Source organism: Lutjanus erythropterus, chromosome 12, assembly GCF_056507025.1.
Source record: "Lutjanus erythropterus isolate fLutEry1 chromosome 12, fLutEry1.hap2, whole genome shotgun sequence".
Classification (NCBI taxonomy): Eukaryota; Metazoa; Chordata; class Actinopteri; order Lutjaniformes; family Lutjanidae; genus Lutjanus; species Lutjanus erythropterus.
Window position 1 is genome coordinate 16,500,007 of NC_139328.1, and position 21,959 is coordinate 16,521,965.

The following is a 21,959-nucleotide window of genomic DNA, read 5'->3' on the forward strand; positions in this document are numbered from 1 at the left end:
AAAAGCACATAATAATTGCTGCTGCTTGGCAAAACGTGATCCTTAATCCTGTCGCCATTACTTAGAAAATTTCCATAACATCCAGGAACTGAGCGGAGAAATGTGTTCCTACTGCAGGATGGATTAAGTCCAATCTTAGAATAAAGACACAATCAGGAAAATGAAGTAATTGCATCTCCTGAAACAAAGGAAATATATTTTTATAGTTATGCAGGATAATAGATTCCATAGAGAATGCAGCATCTTGCATAATATCTCATTAAACGATTTCGTTTTCCATCAGATTTAAGCCTTTTTCCTTCAAACCCTTCTGTTCTGGATTCATCTTGGTTGAGTGTTAATTTTGTTTTTAGCTAGAAAGACACACAAGACACACCAAACCCAAGCACTTTGTTGTATAATTTATATTGAAAACATGTTAAAAACATTAGTTTCCCTTTTATAAAACAGTTACCTGTGGTCATAATTACAACAGTGTCCTGGTAATCAAATTCCCCTGTCAATGTCACATGTAACTGGAGCGATGCATCTTACTACCAAGTGCATGATGGATTTAAAATTATGCTGAATATCAAATGGGAGACAATCAGTTTGGCTGGTTGTCCATCTGTGAGCCTGACTGGTACGACCGGATGTCCTCTCCGATGAACTCCGTCACTGTGGAGGGAGAAAAGAAAATTACAATCACATCACTCCGTCTTTCCATTCACCTTATACACTCAGTATACACTTCACTGAGCTTATGCATCGCTATAATCATAGGTAATCAACCTGTATGTATTATTTAACATGAATTAATCCTATTTAGCTGAAAAGCAGCAGGGATTGAAGCATCCAAAAAACTTGTTTCCTCTTACACAAAGGTAGTCTGATACTGATACTTTGGGCTGGTGGCACCAATCTTTCACCTGAATAATTTATTGCACCTTTAAGTACATTTTAAGTATATGTAGTATCTGCAGCCTCTCTGTCTCAGGCCTGAGCTCCTTCACATGTATACACAGCTTTTGCTGCAGGTTCTACATGCATCTACATTTATTCTGCAGGTTCTGACATCAACATTTAAAAGAAAATGTACTGTTCACATTTTTTTAAATACTTTGTAGGTCAAATGCTTTGCATTGCTGGTTGGCTCACATCACAATTCTTCATTGCTGATTGGTTCAAAATACATGTTCAGAAAGAGTATGTCCAAAAACTAGATAATATCAGAGACATATTAGTCGATATTAGCTTATCGCCAATATATCTTATCAGTGTGTATATCAAGAAAATGCAGTACAGAAATGCCAAATATATATCTGACATTTTTATCCACCAGAGGACACTGACAATTCATTTTTTGACTGCTAAACGTATACATTAAACTGATTGAGCATTCATGGGAAAATGGTGGTTGGTAAAAAGTTGTTCAGCTGTGATGCAAGCGAGTATTTCTATTATCCCGGAAACAGGGGTTTAGGCATTAAAGGTTGCAGAAACTCTTAGAATAGACTGGGCAGTTTGCTGCAAGGCAGACAAAATGGTGTAATTTTTCAAGTTTCTAAAAAATGTCGCTGCAGTTTCCTAACTAGAGCCGACAGCATCTGGCTCACACGGCGGCTAAGAGGGCTGCTGAACGCGGGGGAAGTCGGGTAATCACAAAACTGATTATAACAAAAAAACACTCACTACTAATTCCAGAAATAACTTTCTTGTCATTAGATAATCACTAATAAATTAAATAGTAATAATTAATAATAATGGCTGTCACATACTTGTAACAATTGAGCTCCACCCTGACTTAAACTCAAATTACAAAAGTAAAACTGAAATCTGTTGTTGAAAAATTGCAAAACCTGACAAACAATTAAAAAAAAAAGACATGCTAACTTTGTTTGTTCATACTTTAACCACGACAGAGCATTCGTTGTTTCATTTGTGAAGTTGTTTTTTAGTTTACAGTTAAGTAGTAGTTGACCAAGGAGGTAATATGAACGTTAAAATATAATTTCTTATGTAATTAAGTCAGACACAACACCTGTCTGTTATTATCCAACACATTAATCCTCACACTCAACTGTACTTACTTCACAAAATAGCTTTCATGTTTTAATATTTTAGTGCACCTGATCTCTGGAACAAAAATGAGGATTGAGATTTCAGCATAAGAGATCATTTTAGCACCGTGTGTCTACCAGAGAAGAAAAGTTATACCGACAAACTCAATATTTCCAGTAAATCTCAGCGTCTCTCCTCTACTCTTCTGTGAGAAATGATCCCACTGAACGGCCAGAGGTGAACTACTTCAATATGAACAGCAACATGATCGGATCACCAGATAAGATCATCATTTTACCTAACAAAGATCAAAACCTGGCGTTTTATGGCCAAGCTATCTTTAATGTCTACTCTTTGTCTGGTCAAATTAGCAACTGTAATCTAGACATAAAATAACTAAATGTCAGGATCCCACAAAGTCCCCGTTCATCCTGCTGACGCCTCACGTCTGTCTCCACTTCTGTCTTCTTAAAGACTTGTTTTTTTTGGTTCTGCAGCTTATAGAAACTTAGTTCTGGGTTCTTTAACTTATCAGTAGCGCATGCCAGCACATATCAGCTTTTAAACTTTTTTCTGTTGTTTGCTAGAAGACGGAAAGTGACAAGAGGTACCGTCACACAATACGAGTCAACAGAGAGCCATGGATCGTTTACCCGCCGATGGGGGCGGGGCTTAAATGTGCTCTGTCTCTATTTTAATTTATCTATCAAACAAACTGCTTCATTTGCAAGTTTTAGGGTTTTTGTTAACTGCATTTTATTATACAATGTAATTTATCTATTTATCAAATGTTCTTCTTAACGAGAAGTTTTAACATTTTTTTTTATTGGTCAGCTGTGGCATTGTCTCTTCTCTGTCTCTGTTGTTGTTGTTTGCTTCTAATTGACTCAATGTCACTGTAAATAACCCCTCAATGATGTCTTGTGTATAAATAAAGGTTAAATTATCATCTTTAAGTGCCTTTTCCATATCTGCAATACAGACAATTAGATCACATTCTCAACAGATGATTTATTTCACATTTGCACTAATTAAGACAAATACATGAACCGACCTTCTTCGAATGTGATGTGGTGCATCGAGGCAGAGCTGCTAAACTCCAGGGGACACTCCTGGATCTTGGTGTCCCTCTCTCCTCCGTGTCCCGTCCCCAGCACCCTTCCCTGGGGGTCCCAGCTGTCATAGTGGGAGTAGGGTGCTGGGCAGATGTCCTGATAGGGGCTGGGGTTGGAGGGAGGGGAGGGACAAACCTCCTGAGGATAAGCAGAGTACTGGGGGTAAGGGGAGGTGGGGATGGGAGGCAGAGGGGAGGTGGAGATGGGACTGCCGGCAGGAAACGGGCTGAGAGAGGAGGAGTGGGAGGGGGAGGGCGAGGAAGACAGGTAGGGTGAGTCCAGCCACGGGGACGGGGAGGGAGAGGGGGGCTGCGGGCCACGGGGGTACAGGGGGGGAAGGAGCTCGGTGAAGCCCAGCTCCAGATTCTCGAAGCTGGGGTGACGCTCGGACAGCGGCGCTCTGGACCCGCCGGGCTCGTCCACCGCGGCGTCAGGTTTGGAGCAGTACTCCTCGTGGTAACCCATGGTGGGGCAAGGTGGGGAGTAGGTGGAGGGGTACGGGGGCAGGTGAAAGCCCAGGCCTCGATCGTCAGCCACATGGAAGCCCCTGTCCATCCTGGGTTGACCCCCCACAGGACACACAGGCCCCCCGTCCAGAGGCAGCACCGAGGGCCGGGACAGCAGAGGGTCCTCCTCTTTGAACATAACTGTAAGGACAAAAAAAAATGAACTGATAGGTGGAAATAATATTATTTATCTCACTCAGTATTAATGCAATTAAGAATGAATGTTAGCAAATTAGCACATTTTTCATGTTTTTTTTTAATAACGATCAAATGATCACTGCTGTTACTAATGATTGATTAAGGAAAGTGCTCACAATTTGCAACCCTAATACCCTAGTCAGCTAATTTTATATCAACAAAAATGCATAAACATCAGATTTCTCATTTAATTAAGTACATTTTCAAGTTGTTATGAAGAAATATCACGAATTAAGTATCACTGATTTTTTAATTTTGGTATTATTGTACCATTCATCGTTTTTGACATCATCATATCCCTAATCTTTGGGAACTAATCTCAGGGACGATGGTATCACCATCTCCAAATATAAACACAAAAACTGAACAAAACCCACGACAGAGAGCAGAGAAACAGGTGAATGAGGTGAGATTGGACACTCACTGGGGAGATACTTGAAGCAATGAGTGCTGCTCCTTTTCCTCTTCCCGTTGGACACGTAAAGACTAACAGACACCGGCCGACTGACGGACAGGTCACTGTAGGCGGGGACTCTCACACACAACAAACACTGTGGTGAAAAAGAGGTGTAGAGACAGAATATTAAAGGTTAGAGGACATTTGTCTATTGCTTTAGCTGAATTAAATTACTGTACAATTTCATCAGTGATGAAAAGCTCTTTTGTTCAAAATGGGTTAGGTTTTTTTTGGACATTTTTTGGACTGATATCGCACATACAAAATTACCTCGTTGCTGTTGTCACGGTCAACATGAGCCTCTTCCTCCCACTGTAATTTACCATCTGATAGATAAGAACATGAGGCAGAATTAAAACACACATAGAAAGCTCCGACATGATGTTCACTTGTGCACACACACAATCACACCCCACACACACAGGTCAGATGACTGAATTTTCATTTGTAAGTGAACTATCCCTTTAATGTTGCAGCTAGTAAAGGTGGAGCTAATTTTAATTGCTTTATATCCTGCTGGGTAGCTTAACCTATAAATTATTAGTTGATTATATTCTGTATGAATAATTTGAATCAAATTAACTTTGAAATAAAGTGGTCAAATATATGAAGTAAAGTAAAAAGTACAATATTTTCCTCAAAAATGTAGTGGACTAGAAGTACAAAATATTACAAAAACTGAAATGAAGTGCCAATATGTCAAAATTGTACTTTAGTGAATATAATTAATTGTAAGTGAATGAAATCGCAGGCATGTGACTTTTAAAAGAGCTACTAGCTTTTAACCATAAAGATAAGGATTTTAGAGTTGATTATTTTTCCAACATGACTACTGTTTTCCAGGATAAATAATAACTCGCTCTTTCAACCCAACTCCTCCCCCTGTTCCTGCACCCTCAAACCGTGACAGACATATTCATGTAAAAAAAAAAATCAACCGAAATGTGTTTCACAGTCACTATGAAAAACTCTGATTGTCCCCACACAGATTAAACCTGTTTCACACGAAAACATTTTCTCATATAGAGACATCACATGGCCCAACTCATGATGCGGTTTGTAAAAAAAAAAAGTTGGGTCTGTAAGCTGGCATTTCATCGTGGTTACACACTGTCCTGAGCTGTGACAAATTACACTAAATTAAAAAGAGTAAAAAGAGAAAACAAACTATTCATGCAGTGGGCTGATTTATTATTATTACCGTAACTACTGAAATTGATTTTTTTAATTTGGATTTGATTCCAGACCCATCTGCATTTTTTTCTGGCTATAATTTGGTCAGGAACTCATCACGATATTTGAGACACAGGATCAGAAACAACATTATAAAGCATCCTGTGTCCTTTGTGGACCTTTACCTGTCCCTCTCTCCATGAAAAGGACTCTCGAAATTGGCAGGAAGTTGGAGCCGCTCAGCAGGAGCTCCTCCCCTCCCTCCACAGAGCAGGAGGTCAGACTGACAGACTCGATGACGGGCAGCTCCTGAGCCGAACGCTGGGCTGAGGCAGGGAGAGTCAGGAGAATTAAATATAACTTTCATTACTACGCTCATAATTTAAAACCAGTATGCATTAACACATTTCTGACTTGTGATGCACGCCACAAATCTTCCATACGTATACGGTGTTTTCAAGTTTTTGTTTTTCTTTTTGCATTCCCACCACCAATAGAAATGTGACGTAAGTCAGCCAGCGGTTAGCAACGCCATAGCAACGTCACTTCTGCACAACATACAAACACAAACTGAAACTTTCTCAGGTTGTGTGCCTAATGCTTGGTGTATATCTCCTTACTACTATTACAGTTTGGCAAGGTTTTGGATAGGGGTTTGCAAGTTTGTGGAAGGTTGTAGAAAACCTTTGGAAGGTTTTGGAGAGTTTGGAAGCTTTTAGAAAGTTTTGGAAGGTTTTGGAGAGTTTTGGAAGCTTTTAGAAAGTTTTGGGAGGTTTTTGAAAAGCTTTGCAAAGTTTTAGAAAAATTTTGGACAGTTTTGGAAGGTTTTAGAAAAGGTTTTGGAAAGTTTTGGAAAAGTTTTTGGAAGGTTTTGGAGAGGTTTTGGAAGGTTTTAGAAAAGTTCTGGATGGTTTTAGAGATGTTTTGGATAATTTTGGATACGTTTTGGAAGGTTTTAGATAAGTTCTGGACTGTTTTGGAAGGACTAGTATGAAGAAAATCAGTGTAATTAGCGTGAGTGCAAAAATAATAAGTATGGCAAATCATTAATCGGTGTGTGAATGTGCTCTGCACATCAGACACACCAACCCAGCATGCCATTCTTTGTCCATGTTTGGTTCTATTTTTAAAGGCTAATGTTTACATGGCTAATGTTTTACACTGGTTTTGAAAACGGCAATTGCCAGTGCTGCTTTGGTTTGTGTGTTTGACCAATGAATGTACACTTCTGTCACTCAAGGTCCCTCTGGTGCTGGGAGAGTACTGAGTATGAAGCAGGAGCTAAAAAAATCTTTCAAGTGGATTCTAAGAACTACAATCCCAAGTTACTGCAGTGCGGCAGTGTGAGGCGATCCTCAAAATGTTATTAGAACTACGAAAAAGTTCCTCTGGTCTGAAAACATCTATAGTGACTTTAATAACCTACTTAGGTAAGTATTATGTAAAGGTGTATTGTCTTTGCAGATTTGTTACAATAAAACTGTGTCTAACAGCTACTTACAGCATTCAATGGGCAGGGAGGCGACTTGCAGAGCCAGCACTCGGCCTGGTGGGGCCACAGGGGGCGCTAGAGGGAGGTGGGTACGAAACACCAAACGGACACGGGTGTTCTTCCTTCCAACGTCTGTCTCTCCTTTCCTCAGCTCAATGTCCGAGTTCCTCAGCTTCAGAATCCCTGCACAGTCGATGCTACGACACAAAAACAGAGGTGTTGATTAACTCGTTTGTGCAACATCCTACTTACTGTGGCTGCGGTCGAGGTTCAGAACCTTGCAGAAGCAGTTGCTTTTTAGTGTTGTTAATTCACATTAATTAATTATCTCATTAGTTCTTCAATATTTGCAGAGTAAAAGAAATCCAATTTCGCTTGTGACCAAATATGCTTCTCATATGTATATTCTCATGTGTACATATATATACACATATATACAAAAATAATAGGTATCAGAATCGATACTGGGAAAGAAGAAATGAAAGTGGAAAACAGAGCTGAATAAGATGCACAAATAAAACCTATTGTAGGCGAAAAGTTCCCCGTCTCTCTCATCTACTCACAGTGCAGTCATGTTGTTCTCAGGGTTGAGGGGGATGTCCAGCAGTTTGGTCCCCGCCTGGACGCTCTCATGACTGGCAGTTCCCACCATCTTCCCTGTCACCCTGAGAGGAGAGAGACAGAGGAATTTAACGGACCTCCATTCATACTTCACAACATTTACGCTGAATCGAAGACAGCTGCTCTGTCACAGGTGCACATATTTTATTATTTTAATGGTATTTTACTTATTTTATTATTATTGACTGCTGGATTGTTTTTTTGTTTTGCAACTGCACCTACTTCAAGCATTCATTGCCAAAAGACAATTCATGACAATTTTTGGCACATTTAGATTATGGCTGGTAGCTTTATTTTATTTTATTAAAGAAGGAAAGCAGAAGCACTTTAAGTTACAAAGAAAAACTAATTTATGTGAACAAATAAATAAAAAGGACATTTTTTATCCTGGATTAACCCACTATCAATTAGACATTAAATATTTATTTTTTTTAAAAATTGAATCTACATTTCATCATATTTGCTCCAGTTAAATTCTACTTATAGTGTGTAAAATTTAATGAAACACTTTTAAGTTTATGTGTGATGATTGTATGATGAAAAGAACAAATAATCATGTGGTCATGAAAATGTCTTGATTACTAAAACACAAATGAAACATGTCCTTTTCCAAAATATCCCATAGATCGGTGGCGGCTGGTGAATTTTTCTCCAGGGGGGGCTATAGCGAAAATCAGACAAACATCTTATGGTATCAGACCAGTGTATTTTAATGTACGAAAAGGGCCTTTATTTGTACTTGCAGAACTAAATGAACATGTTTTATAACCTCATGGAACTTTCTTAGTTAAGGTAAGTTAAGTTACTTCAATTTGTGCAAATCCTTTATAATAATTCTATTTTATTTTACAACTTATGCTGAAAGACTAAAGTAGATAAAAAGTACCCTAAATAAGTATGAAAGAAATCTGATACCACAAACCTTCAGACAAGGGAGGAAAATTCTAAACACACCAATATCTATTAGAAAAAGAATAAATAAATAAATTAATTAATTAAAAACTGCCATCTTGTGGCTTAAAATTTACTTTTTGCATATAAATTCTCCCTGAGAGATGTAAATGTCACTATGTTCTCCTCAGAGAGTTTATCATCTTCCTCTGATTGTCGTTGCTTTATGATGTCGGCTTATCAGGTCCACGTTCTTTAACTCTGAGCTTCTTTTCTAACGTTCTCCTCTCAAAACACGTTGTTTATGGCGACTTCATGGATTTCATGAGAGAGCACACAGTAGACACACGTCTTTGCTCTTGATGCACCTCATCTTCATCTATTTAGATGAATGGACTTTAATCATATTTTAAGATTTTACATGTTTTAAATTAGCTGATGTTCTCATCCAGAGCAAATTACACTGAGAACAACTGGTGCAAGAAATTTCCTGGACCAACACTAGAAGCAGTTGGTGGTAAGTTACGTAATGGTTAAAGCCACAGTGGTCAGATGATGAACATACAGTATGTTGTGTGGCCTTGAATGTTAATGTATGATGGAAGGAAGCTTGATTTTAGAGAGAAATACAGTTCAGTACCTGTGTATCTGATAAAAAGGATGTGGCCTGATTGATCGGTCGTCAGCTGTTCCAACGAAAACCTGAAGGGACAGCGGCTTCCTCTCTGTGTATCCACACAGCTGGACAGAGAGACACAGTGTGAGGGACGAAATCAAACTGTGATGAGGCCAACAGCACGTGTCCTAACACTTTGTTCTAGTGTTATGAAGACATGATTTTTACTTCAGCTTCAACAGAAATAAGGTGGTAAAATAATTTAATTATAAGACCATCTATGTTATAAATGTACAACTGCCTGAATCTGCAGATTTTGGTTTCACCTTGACGATAGGATGTCCCGTTGGTGCAGCCTTGACGGCTCCTCGGCTCCCCTCTGTCTCATAGTGGGCTCTGTGGTGAGGACGAGGCTGCACCTCAATACGCAGTTCATACTGGTCAAACTGGGAGGGCAGCGGCCAGTCAAGTGGTGGCAGGGCATTAGACCTTCAAGTGTATAAAATCAGTAAAGCATTAGACAGTTTTTTTTTTTTTTTGCAGTGATTATACTGGAATTGCTGACTTTGACAGAAATACCAGAAGTATTCACAATCTTAAGGATGAAAAAGCACAGTGAGGTGAATGAAGGGACAGTTCACCCTGAAATCAAATTAATTAACCAAGTAGATTGTTTTGGTGTGGGCTGCAGAGTTTTACGAGATATCTCACTTCTTTCCAATATTATAAGACTAAATGGCACTCGGCTTGTGGTGCTCAAAGCACCAAAAATACATTTGACAAATTCAAAACTCTTTACAAAAATCATGACCCAGTTACTCAAGATAGCCCCTAGACCTTGTTGTGAGCAGTTTCATGTGGGAACTATTTTTTTTCTGCAGTAGAATTCACCAGAAAAACTTTGTTTCTCCTAGAAAGGAAGTAGCGCCTACATGAACTGCTCACAAGGTCTGTGGTCATGATTTTTGGAAAGAGACACTGTTGGAGACAGTTTATGCGGGAGAGAAGGCAGATATCTCTACGGCTGATATCTCTAAAACTTAGCAACTCACACCAAAAAAAAAAATCTAAATGGAAAATATGGATTTTTGATTTTGGGCTGAACTGTCCCTTTAATTTTGGTGGAGAAGTTAACATTACTGTAGAGCTGATGGGCAGTAAACAGATGTACAACAGATACACTTGTGCAAGTAGAGAATTCATATTTAATTTTTAAAATTGATTTAATTTGGGTAACCAATCCTTTAACACATTGTCAATCTACTGAGCTTCAGACTGTGATTTTTGATGGATACTATCATGTATGCGGTGCTGTGTGTCCTTACCTGAACAGAGGACTGTGGGCGCTGGCTCGGGTCCGGCCCCAGGCAAGAGCAGGGGGCACAGAGAGGTAGTCCATGCCCAGCGAGGGGGGCTCTCTCCTGGTCTGCTGGGTCTCTGGCAGCAGACAAGGGGAGCTGTGGCCTGGAGCCTGCTCCTGGTCCACCTCCCTGGGAGACAACTGGAAAACAAAGAAGTAATTTTTTAACTAATCAGCGTCTGAATCATCTTTCTCGTGGAGGCACCATCATTACCTGTTCCAACGACGTCTTCCTGGTTTTCTGTGGGATGCTGAGCTCACAGCTGCTGAGCGGAGCTTGTGAGAGAGTGATGGAGTCTCCTCCCTCGGGGTTGCATCCCTGCAGGTCTTCTGAGTAACTGCCCCTCCGTGAGGTACAGGGGGAGGCCAGGGGGGAGTTTCGACGCTTTTTACCACCGGGGGACGTGGGCCTCGAGGACGGCGAGAGTCCGAAGTTGATCGTGGCCTCATTCAGCTCCTCCTCCTCCACCAGCAGGGAGTCACAGCTGGAGGCGGGGCTGAGCCAGCCGCGGGACGAGGGGCTGGAGGCGGGGCTGGGGCTGAGGGAGCTGGGACACCTGTCGCGGTAAGTGAAGGGGTCCAGCAGGGGGAGGTAGAGGCGCTCTCTGTCCCACCCACCACCACCACCCATGTCCCAGTAACTGGAAATGGTGGGTGCTGGGTCATCCTCGGGCGAGATGGTGGTTATCTGGATGCTGGGACACTCGACCACACGAGACTCCGAAACCTGCAGGGAAGATGACAGCGAGATCACTTTAATATTCTCAGACTGACTCTCATTCAACGTACAGAAAATGTGAAAATGTCATAAATCTAATAATCAGTTAAAGTAATTTACTTTATTACTCATTTCTCCTCACGTTTTTAACCACTTCACTTCTGTCCCGTTTGTTTCCGCCCAGTTTTGATCGTCTGTCCTGCCCTGTCTAGCATCCCGGCCTTTTGTCTTCCAGGTGTCATGAGTTTTCGGCTTTTTTGGATTTTTGCCTGTATCCTGACCCCACTTTTAGCTATCAACTGTTGGTTTTGTTTGCCTACAACTTACATATGTGCCTCTTTTTGGCGAGTGAAGACATGTGAAGTGCATTTTTGAATCAAAATCTGTCCCTGAGTCATCCATTTGAATCCTGTCACTCATGGTTCAACAGACATAACAACAAGGAGTAAATGCAACAGTGATTTCCCTGTTTGTAATTGAAAATAAATCAACTAAATGGTCAATGAATTAGTTTAAGCAAGTTTCATGACCTTGGATGTCTGGAACGTAAAAAATCTACATAGAACCCTTTAATATGATTTAAAAAAGATCCACAGTAATATATCTTCCCTGGACTTTGCATCAACAAAACTGGGCAGAGCCAGATATAACTGTTGTCAGAGCGAGCTTGTGTTAAAAGTGTCCCCACTTTATGCAGCAACTTAATCTTTGAAGCTTTAGTTTCCTTCAATTAAATGTGAATCTAAGTAGATTTAGCTTAGTTCAGAATCAGGCAATCTCCAGTTAAATAACTGCTAAATATTTATAATAACGTATGTTAAAGTTTGTAATTGTATGGAGAAACATGTCATTGTTGGGTGAAGGACCCATAGTTGAGATCACCTCTTGGTAATTTTTCAGTTAATGGGTTAAATATGTGTGAAGTGCAGAATGGTCTAGAAGTTTTTTTAGCATCAACAGGTCGTCTCACCTGCACAGAGCGTGCCGGCAGGCTCTCATAGGTCCCGCTGAACTCTCTGACGGGGGCCCGTCGTGGGGGCGGGGAATGCATCCCAGCTCTCTGATTGGCCGAGGGCGGCGGGCTGGGGATGCTGATGGAGTGTCCCGTGTGAGTGGCAGCCATGTGGTTATCTGTAACTGACAGAAAGAATGATCAGACTTAACGTGTGGAAACATGACAAACACTGGCACCAAAACATGATTTATAAAATGAAGTGGCAAACATCACAAGTTCAGAGCACCTACAGTTAAGCTGGTCTTAAAAAATGCCTAAAAGTTTACAGTGTGTTTATTCTCCTAGTATACACCTTTACTTACACCTGGCAACAGTTTATTTTCTGGCTTCCTTCTTGTCAAAAAAACTTTTTTTTCCCCTTTTGTTTGAACATACTTTCTTTTTATATCACATGTTGTGGGTTTTGGGGTCATGCGACCTCCCATTAATCTTTTCTCATAACCACAAACTGACACTTAGCTCTCAAATTCTGCTGTTATTTTACATCTGGCACAAAAAAGACTCATTAGATGTCAATCAAACTACTGTAAACACAATTTGTGGTAAGTAAAGATTCATTTTTTATCATCAGCATGCCTACATCATTCAATGCACATCAATTCGTCTTTATTTGCTGATCTGTAATCGCTGCCATATGGAAAATGCTTGCAAATGGAAATTTTCCTCAGGAAGTGCACAGTAAATAGGGAATGGGAACCGCGGAGCATTCAGGAGCTGTAATGCCGTTTTTGAAAGATAGCGCTTTATTTGTCACTGTCGCCAGTTATTTGTCATCTGTCAACTGTTCATCATCAGAAACGCATAAAGTACACGCAAAAGTCAAATGCCCACATAAAGAGAAGCTCTCCACTGAAGCTAAGAAACAACATATTACAAAAGTGAAGAGGGTTAATGACATCAATTTTGATGCATTTGGCTGGTGGCTGGTGCTAATTTTGTGCCTTGTGTCAGTAAGGACGTTCAGCACAAAAACACACAATCTGACCAGTAATCAGTCCCTGCAGGAAGTTGCAATGTTGTGATCACAACAATCAACGCATATTCAGCCAAACCCCATGAATTCTGCGCAGCCCTTGCAATTTTGTCCAATCACCATTTCCGCACATTTGACCATTTGTAGATTCCTGAGAGTTCCACCAATCATAGCAGTCCCCCATGTACATGTCATACATCCACGTTTTAATGAACCAATTCTATGTTTTATTACTTGTTGTATTTTCAATAATCAAAAGAATACAAGGTCTGTCATTGTTATTGACATTTCTAAATGCTCTGAGCACTTTTATATTTCATAATTTTGTGCTTGCTCTTTGTTTGAGCTAAAAAAAAAAAAGATTTTGCCTCTTTGTGGACTTCCCGCCAGGTGCACTTCTTTAAATAACACATATTTTGTTAGAATTTTTGTAATTCTGAAAAGCCTTTTGGTAAGGTTGCTTAGAGCACTTAGAACTCCCACAATTTTGTTGCAAAAAAATGCCGAAAAACATTGCAATATGCACCACAATTTTTTAGAAAAACTGCAGTGACATCAGGCATTTTAGGCAGCAACAAAGCTAAAAACAGCCTGTGAAATTCTGGAGGGACTGAGTGATGTATATTCACAGAGAGAGAGAGAGAGAGAAAGAGACAGAACGCATAGGAGAGTAAAGATAAATACACCATAAGACAGTGTACAGATATTTCATCAATAAAAATATGCTTACATCAGCGGCAAATGCAACATCCCACAAGTCAGGAGACTGCCAAATAACTGTTACTAGACAACATATAAATTGCTGGCATCAGTCATGTGATTGGCCGTTACAGCCCACACATCAGACCAGAAAGACATCGTCCAGTCTGAGTTGGCAAAGCTACACTCCCAAACGTGAATTATTTTCCAATGGTAAATGATACATTTCTGAAAAATTAATCAGAACTATTAAATCAGAAATATTACAAGCGACTATAGATAAACAAAATATAAATATCAGCATATATAGGTTTAAACGGAGGTATGGACTTGAATAACATGACTTGGATTCAAGTTAAACTCAAGTCACAAATTTGATGACTTAAAAACAATTAGACAAAATCAAAAAAGACTTGAAACTCGACTCAAACTTTAAGACCGATGAAACACAACTTTACCTAGACTTGATCTTTTTAACTTGAAAATACTTGACAGCTTACACCAAACACAAAAAAATTTTGTTATTTAAAAAATGTGCTACGAATGAATTAATTTCCCTTCATTGCCTGAATTGCCCAACGTTAGCTCTAGAGCCACTTTTGAACCAATCCAACAGCATCCAATCAAGTTGCAGGAGAGCATTTTGTTTGAATACAAAAACTATGAGGTCCTCAACAAAAAACAAATTGCAATATGTGAAACATGCATGCTATTTTTTATGCTAACTTAACATAGTCCAACTTATATTTTCTTGACACTGTGTTTAGTTTTCATGGTGGAGTGGAAAAAGAAGTTCAAACAAACAAGTAGCAAGAAATCCACTCGTGTCTGCCTGTGCTTTGAGGAAATTATGACTTGTTTACAACTCAAAGTTTAGGAACTTGGGACTTTATTTGAGACTTGAGTGGGAGGACTTGGAAAAAAATGACTTGGTCCCAACTCTTGGTCGAAAACTACATGACAAAGCAGGATATTTGGTTTGTTGATTTTTATTCTTTTTTTATTCATAATCTCACACAGTCATATGGCAACAATTTACACCCATTTTAAACTCTACTTTGACTGTGAAGAACTGGTTCAATACATTTTTTCCATGTATTATAATCACAAATAGTGCAGTAAAGGGTGAAGTGGGAATTGTAACCAAATCACGAAGTTTACCTTTCACTCACTGATCCAAATCTTACACTGCTAAGAAATCTGCAGCTAATCTGGACAGTTGTGAAGGTGATCTGGGGCTTTTCTTCATCCCCTTTTTAAAAAAAAAATCCAGAAAACATTCACAAAACTTTTTTAACTTCACCAAACAATCATCTCAATGAGGACACGACCCCTCGAGACCACAGTCCTCACCACAAAATTTCCCCAGCGTGGTGTGGTCGGCCTCCACATGGAGCCAAACAGTAGTTACTCTGTAATGAGCGAGGCTCCAACGGATCGCTGTAGCGCTGCAGTGACGGCACAAACACGCAATTTTTGGACAAAGCGGACACACAACGGCAACTGCCAACAAATTAAGACTTGGGGTGAAAAATCTCTTCAAATGTTTCCTGGCAACAGAAATATTTCCAAGTGATTAAAGCTGCAGTGCTGAGGCAACTCCTCTGCTGGTTTATTTTTCACATGAAACAATGATTTAGATGTTTGTGTGCAAACCAACAGAGGAGTTTACGAGCCACAAACACGTACCTCACACTTATTGAACACAATAAAGCTTGTTTCAAGTGTGCAGGATCTCATATACTGTAATATTTTATTCTGTGTCCTGAACTGAACCTCTCACAAAAACTGATGTTTACATTATGTTCTCAACCTGTGGGTCACATAGGGTTAATACCCAATGATGTGTCCAATATCAAGAATTAATGGACGACATGGCAGCCTCTGTAGAGTCCATTAATTCCTGATTATGGACACTTAAAAAGGGATAGTTCACCCTAAAATTAAAATTCATTCATTATCTACTCATCCTCCGATCGAAGTTCGGGTTTTTAGTCCACAAAACGCTGCTGGAGTTTCACAGGAAAACAGCGCTGCAGAATTTCCAACATGCCAAGTTGACTTGAGACAGTCATTTACACCATGTTTTTTTGCCTCAATCTTCACTGTAGAGCCTGAGCTTGGAGCCATGTTCACATGCATGATCACACTGTCTGAACTGGGTGTGTGTGTGGTGTGACTTTGTGCCCATGCAAGTGAACGGCATGTCAGGGCTTTAGGAGACTTTGGGTTACACCAGACAAGCAGTACGGAGGCATTTTATGTTTTTATTTCAGTTGTTTTTTTCCGTTTAAAAACTGGTCACCATTCGTTTAAACTGATTGGGAGATTCTGCAACACTTTTTTCTTGCTGCAGTGTGGATTAAAAACTAAACCTGACCTATTGTACAACCAGCATGAGGGTGAGTAGATAATGACTGATAATTTTTGGGTGAACTATCCCTTTAAAGGTTGTTTTTTGGTTATACCATGGTTACTTGCCAAACACACACACACAAAAAATAAGACCATTAATTTTCATGTGTTTTGCAATCAGAATCTCAAGTTTTTCACAAGCAATAACTCTGTTTCCCTGGTAAAGGCTGAGGATTTGGTACCTAGAACAATCATTACTAGACAAGAAGGTTTTTTATGTAATTGAAACACTGTTCTCTACTCCAGCAGCGATTTCGCAAATCCAGCAGCCTTGCAAGGTAATATGATTTGGGCAGGAGGACGGCTTACCACAGTTGTTGGTGGTAATGCACCTCTAAGCTCATTTGCAGCATGATAATAAGTTACAACAAAACATTAAAAGCACAGATAAAAGAACCAATAACGTCAGAGCTTTGCCAAAGTTTGAGGTTTGAAGATACAGTATATGTCAAACTAAGCTAAACAGACTGTATACAGACGGTTTTGGTTTTAACTGGTCTGTAACAATTCACCACAGTGCACAAAAATGTAGACTGAAATATAAAGAAAAACAAATATGCCGTTACGGTCCATGCTTGAAATCAGACTGACATAAACATTTTAGACCACACCCCCCAACCCTACATTAAATACGTAGCATTAGCAACGCTAGTATTAGCATTAGCTTAACGTTAGCCTTTTGGGGGACTGTTGTGGGCTAAACTACATGATTTCACGGTAGCTTTGTGATGCATACTGTAATATTTTAGGTGTTTTTTTGCAATGAAATTGCCGGTGTAAGTGAAAATTGCAACAAAAAAAGTTGCTTTTTTGTGGCAGCTCTGTAGCTCAGTTGGTAGAGTGTCCACCCCATGTGTAGAGGTTGTTGGTCCTCTGCAGTGGCTGCCAGTTTGACACCTGCGGACCTTTGCTGCATGTCATCCCCTCTCTCTCTCTACCCCCTTTCCCGTCTGCTCTTCAGCTGTCCTGTCCAATAGAGGCAAAAAAAAGCCCAAAACATAACTTTAAAAAAAGGTGCTTTTTTGTATAATTCATTAAAAATCAAAGGCTATTTGTTCAGGGAGAATGAAACCACACTCCTCACCAAAAAGGCTGAGGATTACACAACTTCTAACATAACACACTTTATTAAGAAGTGAAGAAGTTAACCTGGGGGGTATTCCACAAAGAACTAAAGTCCTTTTGGAGCTAAAACTCAAAAACAGCACCAAAATTATAAAATATGAAAGTGCACAGAACATAAATGTTAATGTCAACGACAAACTCTGTTCTTTTCTTTTCAGTACCCATGAAAAAAAAAGTAAATAATAAAAACATTGATCTGGTTTGGCTATAACTGGTGGAACTGGAAAGCTACGATGATTGGTCAAATTTGTGGAAAAGTTGCAGTGATTGGACAAATTTGCAAGGTCATGCACAATGCATGGGGATTGGTTAAATTGGAGGTATTTGTTGCAATCAAAACATCGCAGCTCCCTGGAGGGGAGCATGGAGAAGTGTTAGAAAACCGATAATCTGCAAAAAGAAGCGCGACCACAGGTCCTTCATCTCAACAGCTGTCAGACTCTTTTGCACCAGCGAATCAAAATGTAGCCTTGTTATGTGTCTGTTATATCACTCATCACTTACGACATCAGCATACAGCTGATTTGCACTAGCCTCTGTCTCATGTTGCATATCTCATTTACTAATATTTACACATATTACATTACCATCTGACAGAATATATCCTCATATACTCTTATTGTACATATACAGTCCATAAAAACCTGGCTTGGGAACAGGAGGGTTGCCAGTTCAGGTCCAGCATGGACTGGTGGCTGCAGAATTGCAAGTTCACCTCCTTGGCACTGCCGACGTGCCCTTGAGCAAGGCACCAAACCCCTAACTGCTCAGGGCGCCTGACTGTATGTATGTATATGTATGTGTGCAGCCCCCTGGCTCTGACATCTCTCCAATGCATATCTATAGGTTCTGTTTGTGCATGTGTGCATTTCAGGACTGTGTGTAGAATAAAATATGAGTGAAAAATGTCATTTCCCCTGGGGATTAATAAAGTATAAAAAAATAAATAAAGAATAAATAAATAACAAAATTGTAATGTGCAATAACCCTTTGTGACATTTTCTACTGTTAAATCATCTTCTGTGAATTTTTACTTCTTCTTACATTATTTTCTCTTAATATAATGGTACACACCATGTGTATATTTCAACATGTGTGCATTTATCCTGCAGTTTTCCATACATATCCATATATCTGTCCATACATCCAAATATTGCCATATATCTGTATAAGTGAAAGGTGTATATGGTTGACACAGTCTTAGTGTATAGCTTGTTAAATTTCAGATTTTATATTTTTTAATTCTTTTGGATTTTAATTCTAACTTTGCACTCCATGTATCACTCACTCCTTCTTCTAATTGTATTTTTAGAGCTGCTGTAACATGTGAATTTCCCTGGTGTGGGATCAATAAAGTTGATCTTATCTTATAATATTTTATTTCTGCCATATTCTGCCAATAAATTCCAATAAATCTAACACATTGGATCTTTAAGCCAAAAGAGTCTTGTTCCACTGGTTTGCATGTTATGTCAATAGATATGAAGAGCTGAGGACATAAATGTGAACACCAGGAGTGACAGCAAAGTGAAGTGCTCAGAGACTAAAAACGTTATCACCTTGAGTGAAGAATCGCTCTCTTGTTTCTCCTGCAGTTCACTTTCATGCCTTGGGTGTGGTAATACAACTGTATGCCAGTGTGGGCGGGAAACAAATGAGAGAGTGGATGTGAGGATGTGAGGTGTGTGTGTTTGTGTGTGTGTGTGGAGAGAGAAAAGTTGAGGAGATGGAGGCTGAGGGAGGGAGGGAGGGAGGTGTGTATGTGGTGCGTGTTCAGTACACAGAGGTTGAGGTTCCTTCCCAGATGGCAGCTGTTAACTCTACTCACACGCACAGCTGATTAGAAACACATTGTGTCTGGGGCTGCACGCACACATGCACAAACACACACAAATGCACGCACGCAATCAGGAAAACACTAAAATATGCACACACAACACACAAAACAAACACACAATAACAATATACTCATGCTCACATGCTTACAGATGAAGGCACGCACACACATCACACGCAACATCAAACACACACACTTCACATAAGCACAAGCACGCAGATGAAGGCACCCGTTATGGCACATGCACACACGCACACGCACGCACACACACACACACACACGCACACACACGCACACACACACACACACACACAAACAAGTTCCCATGCATTTGTAGCCACAGTGTCTGTCAGGCCTCCTCTATACTGTCTCCCTTTACATCCAGTAAATGGCTCTCACCCAGGCTGCTGCTGCTGCTGTTGTGGGGCTCCAGGTGCAGCAGGGCGCCCTCACTCTCCTCCCCGGGAATGGAGCTCTCCGGCTCGGCTGCGCGCACCGGGGATGGCCCCTGCTGGCTCTGCCGCGGCGGCGGGTCCTCCTCAAACACCAGCTTGAACTCGAACTCGCCCTCCTCCCAGCCCGAGCCCGGCGCGGCCCCCATCGCCCTCCGGCAGCAAGGACAGGATACAGATAGAGTGATACAATCTGATAGAGACACTTTAACGTCCTCGAAAGTTTCCCCAACAACTTTTCTCCTTTTCCTATGTGCGCGTCATTGCGCAAGTAGCCCTCCTCCTGGATGATTTAGATGTAACTTCAGCAACTTTTCCACGCTGCTTCCACACGATGAGGACTGCTGCTGCTTCTTGCTCGGGTATTTGCAACTTTTTCAGCCTTCATGCCTTGCTGTCCACATCAAATCTTCGCTCAGGATGTCTCACGGTCTTTTCCGAAACATGTCTCCCAGATATTTCTTTCATTCTACATCCAGCGACATCCCAATAGCTTCTTCTTCTTCCTCCTCTTCTTCTTCCCCAGTCAAGACAGAGAGAGAAAAAAGTTTATCAAATATTTTTGTCGTCCTTTACCCTTAATTGCCTTTGGGTGGGTTTCCCAGCTCCAGTTGGTCCGTTACTCATTCCCCATAGGACCCTGCGCCTGTCAGTCATGAATCCCCCCTGCCCCAACCGCCTGCCTCCCTCCTCACCCCCCCCCCCCCCCCCACCCCCCACCCCCCCTCCTCACTCACTCTGGAGGTTTCACTGTAAAAATATCATAGAGGGATATCCACAAAACTTTTCTCAATTTAAAACTACAGCCCTAATATGTAACATTTATAACATCAAGACTAGGTTCCACCAACAAAGATTAATTTAATCTAAGATTAGTTCTAATCTGAGTTTAGCAAAATCATGTTTAAAGTGAGTAAATCCAGGTTTAAAATAGAGCAGAGCTCTGTTGCATAATTAAAAACTAATCTCACTTTAGATTGTTTAGATAGTTTGCAAGCTAGTTAAAAAGTCAACAAAACATTAAACTGTTTCCTAGATAGTTAAAATTCAATTAAACGTTACACTGTTTACCAACTAGTTAAAAAATAAACAGAACAATCAATTTTTTTTTTGCAATATTTAAGAAGCAAACAAAATGTTATTGTTTTCTAATAAGCTAAAAAGTTCAATGCTCAATCCATCTAAAATAAAATGTAGCCATTTTAAAAGTTAAATATCCTCAAGTGTGAGTTTAAAGTTAATACTGGGTTACATTTTAAATAGGAGTTTTTAGGCAACAGAATTCAATTTAATATGTTTAGAGTTAAAACTAATCAGAGGTTTAAATTTAATCTTTCTAAGTTTTAAGCTATTTTTAAAGTTTGGTGCAACACAGTCAAACCATGATATTATCAGGTTTAAAAAGTAACCCGTGATGTTGCAACTAAACCTAAAATGTCTAAAAACACCTGGACATGTGTTTTGTGTTTTCTTGGGTTGTATAGTTACATTATTCCAAACGTTTCCAACAATGTTCAGACACAGAGAAGTCGGTGAACATGATTAAGCGGAATGTGAATAAAACTTAAACGTGTTACCTCATGTGTGAACATAATGACTGCCTGAGTTGCGCCAGACAGATCTTTATCGGCAATGGTGGTTGTTTAAAAATAAATACAATAACTTCCGTGATCCCATGCTATTTCTCGACATCATCACATCACATCTTTAGTTATTGTCTCAATGTGAGAGAGACCGCCAGTGGCAGAATTTACATATAGTGAATAGACAAATAGACGTTTTATTTGTCCAAGTTAATTAAATTTAAAATTTATTTCCAGAACACTTCAGAACTGAACATGGGTTGTTCTAATTTGAAGTCTTTTGATGTGAAATTAAGTTGTGAAATGAGTTGAACGAATCCTTCTTTTTACAGTTCAAAGAAAACATGTGATGGAAACTTGGTGTGTGCCTCTGTAATTTAAGATAAGTCATGGTTGCTTGTTTTCATGAATGAAAACAAAAATGATGAATGTCACTACTGATTCAGTTCACTAAATTCACTAAAAGTTTTATAAGTTCACTGGGAGCAGTTGGAAATTACTTAAAGAACTGACTCCTCATGTAAAAAGAAATCAATTCTGTTTGAAATGTTTGTCAGTGTGACGGAGGAGTTGTTGGTTCAACTTAATATCTTAATCTTTTGTTACATGTTTTCTCAAGTAAGCTGAATTAAAATAGTTTATTTGAATAGAAAAGTTCATTTGATTTGAATCA

General features: G+C 39.8%; 1 protein-coding gene across 1 annotated transcript; it reads right to left on the reverse strand.

The window, feature by feature from the left end:
* Nucleotides 1-388: 388 nt before the first annotated feature.
* Nucleotides 389-20,310, reverse strand: nfatc4 (nuclear factor of activated T cells 4). The gene is made up of 13 exons (XM_084732730.1): nt 19,651-20,310; nt 12,158-12,324; nt 10,684-11,196; nt 10,435-10,610; nt 9,436-9,598; nt 9,134-9,234; nt 7,545-7,646; nt 6,991-7,178; nt 5,675-5,815; nt 4,587-4,642; nt 4,284-4,410; nt 3,095-3,802; nt 389-657 (listed from the first exon to the last, which is right to left on the reverse strand). Exons 1-13 carry the CDS (start codon nt 19,850-19,852, stop codon nt 587-589), a joined length of 2,715 nt encoding a protein of 904 aa, XP_084588856.1. The 5' UTR covers nt 19,853-20,310; the 3' UTR covers nt 389-586.
* Between the last annotated feature and the right edge of the window lie 1,649 nt (nt 20,311-21,959).

What these genes read in the sequence shown, in the direction of transcription:
- nfatc4 (XM_084732730.1), bottom strand. Translation starts at nt 19,852, where the DNA reads ATGGGGGCCGCGCCGGGCTCGGGCTGGGAGGAGGGCGAGTTCGAGTTC. An exon ending in CGGGACATCCTATCGTCAAG is followed by an intron (nt 9,235 to 9,435) that starts GTGAAACCAAAA and finishes CTCTCTGTCCAG; the next exon opens with CTGTGTGGATACACAGAGAG. An exon ending in CCACATCACATTCGAAGAAG is followed by an intron (nt 658 to 3,094) that starts GTCGGTTCATGT and finishes CTCCCTCCACAG; the next exon opens with TGACGGAGTTCATCGGAGAG.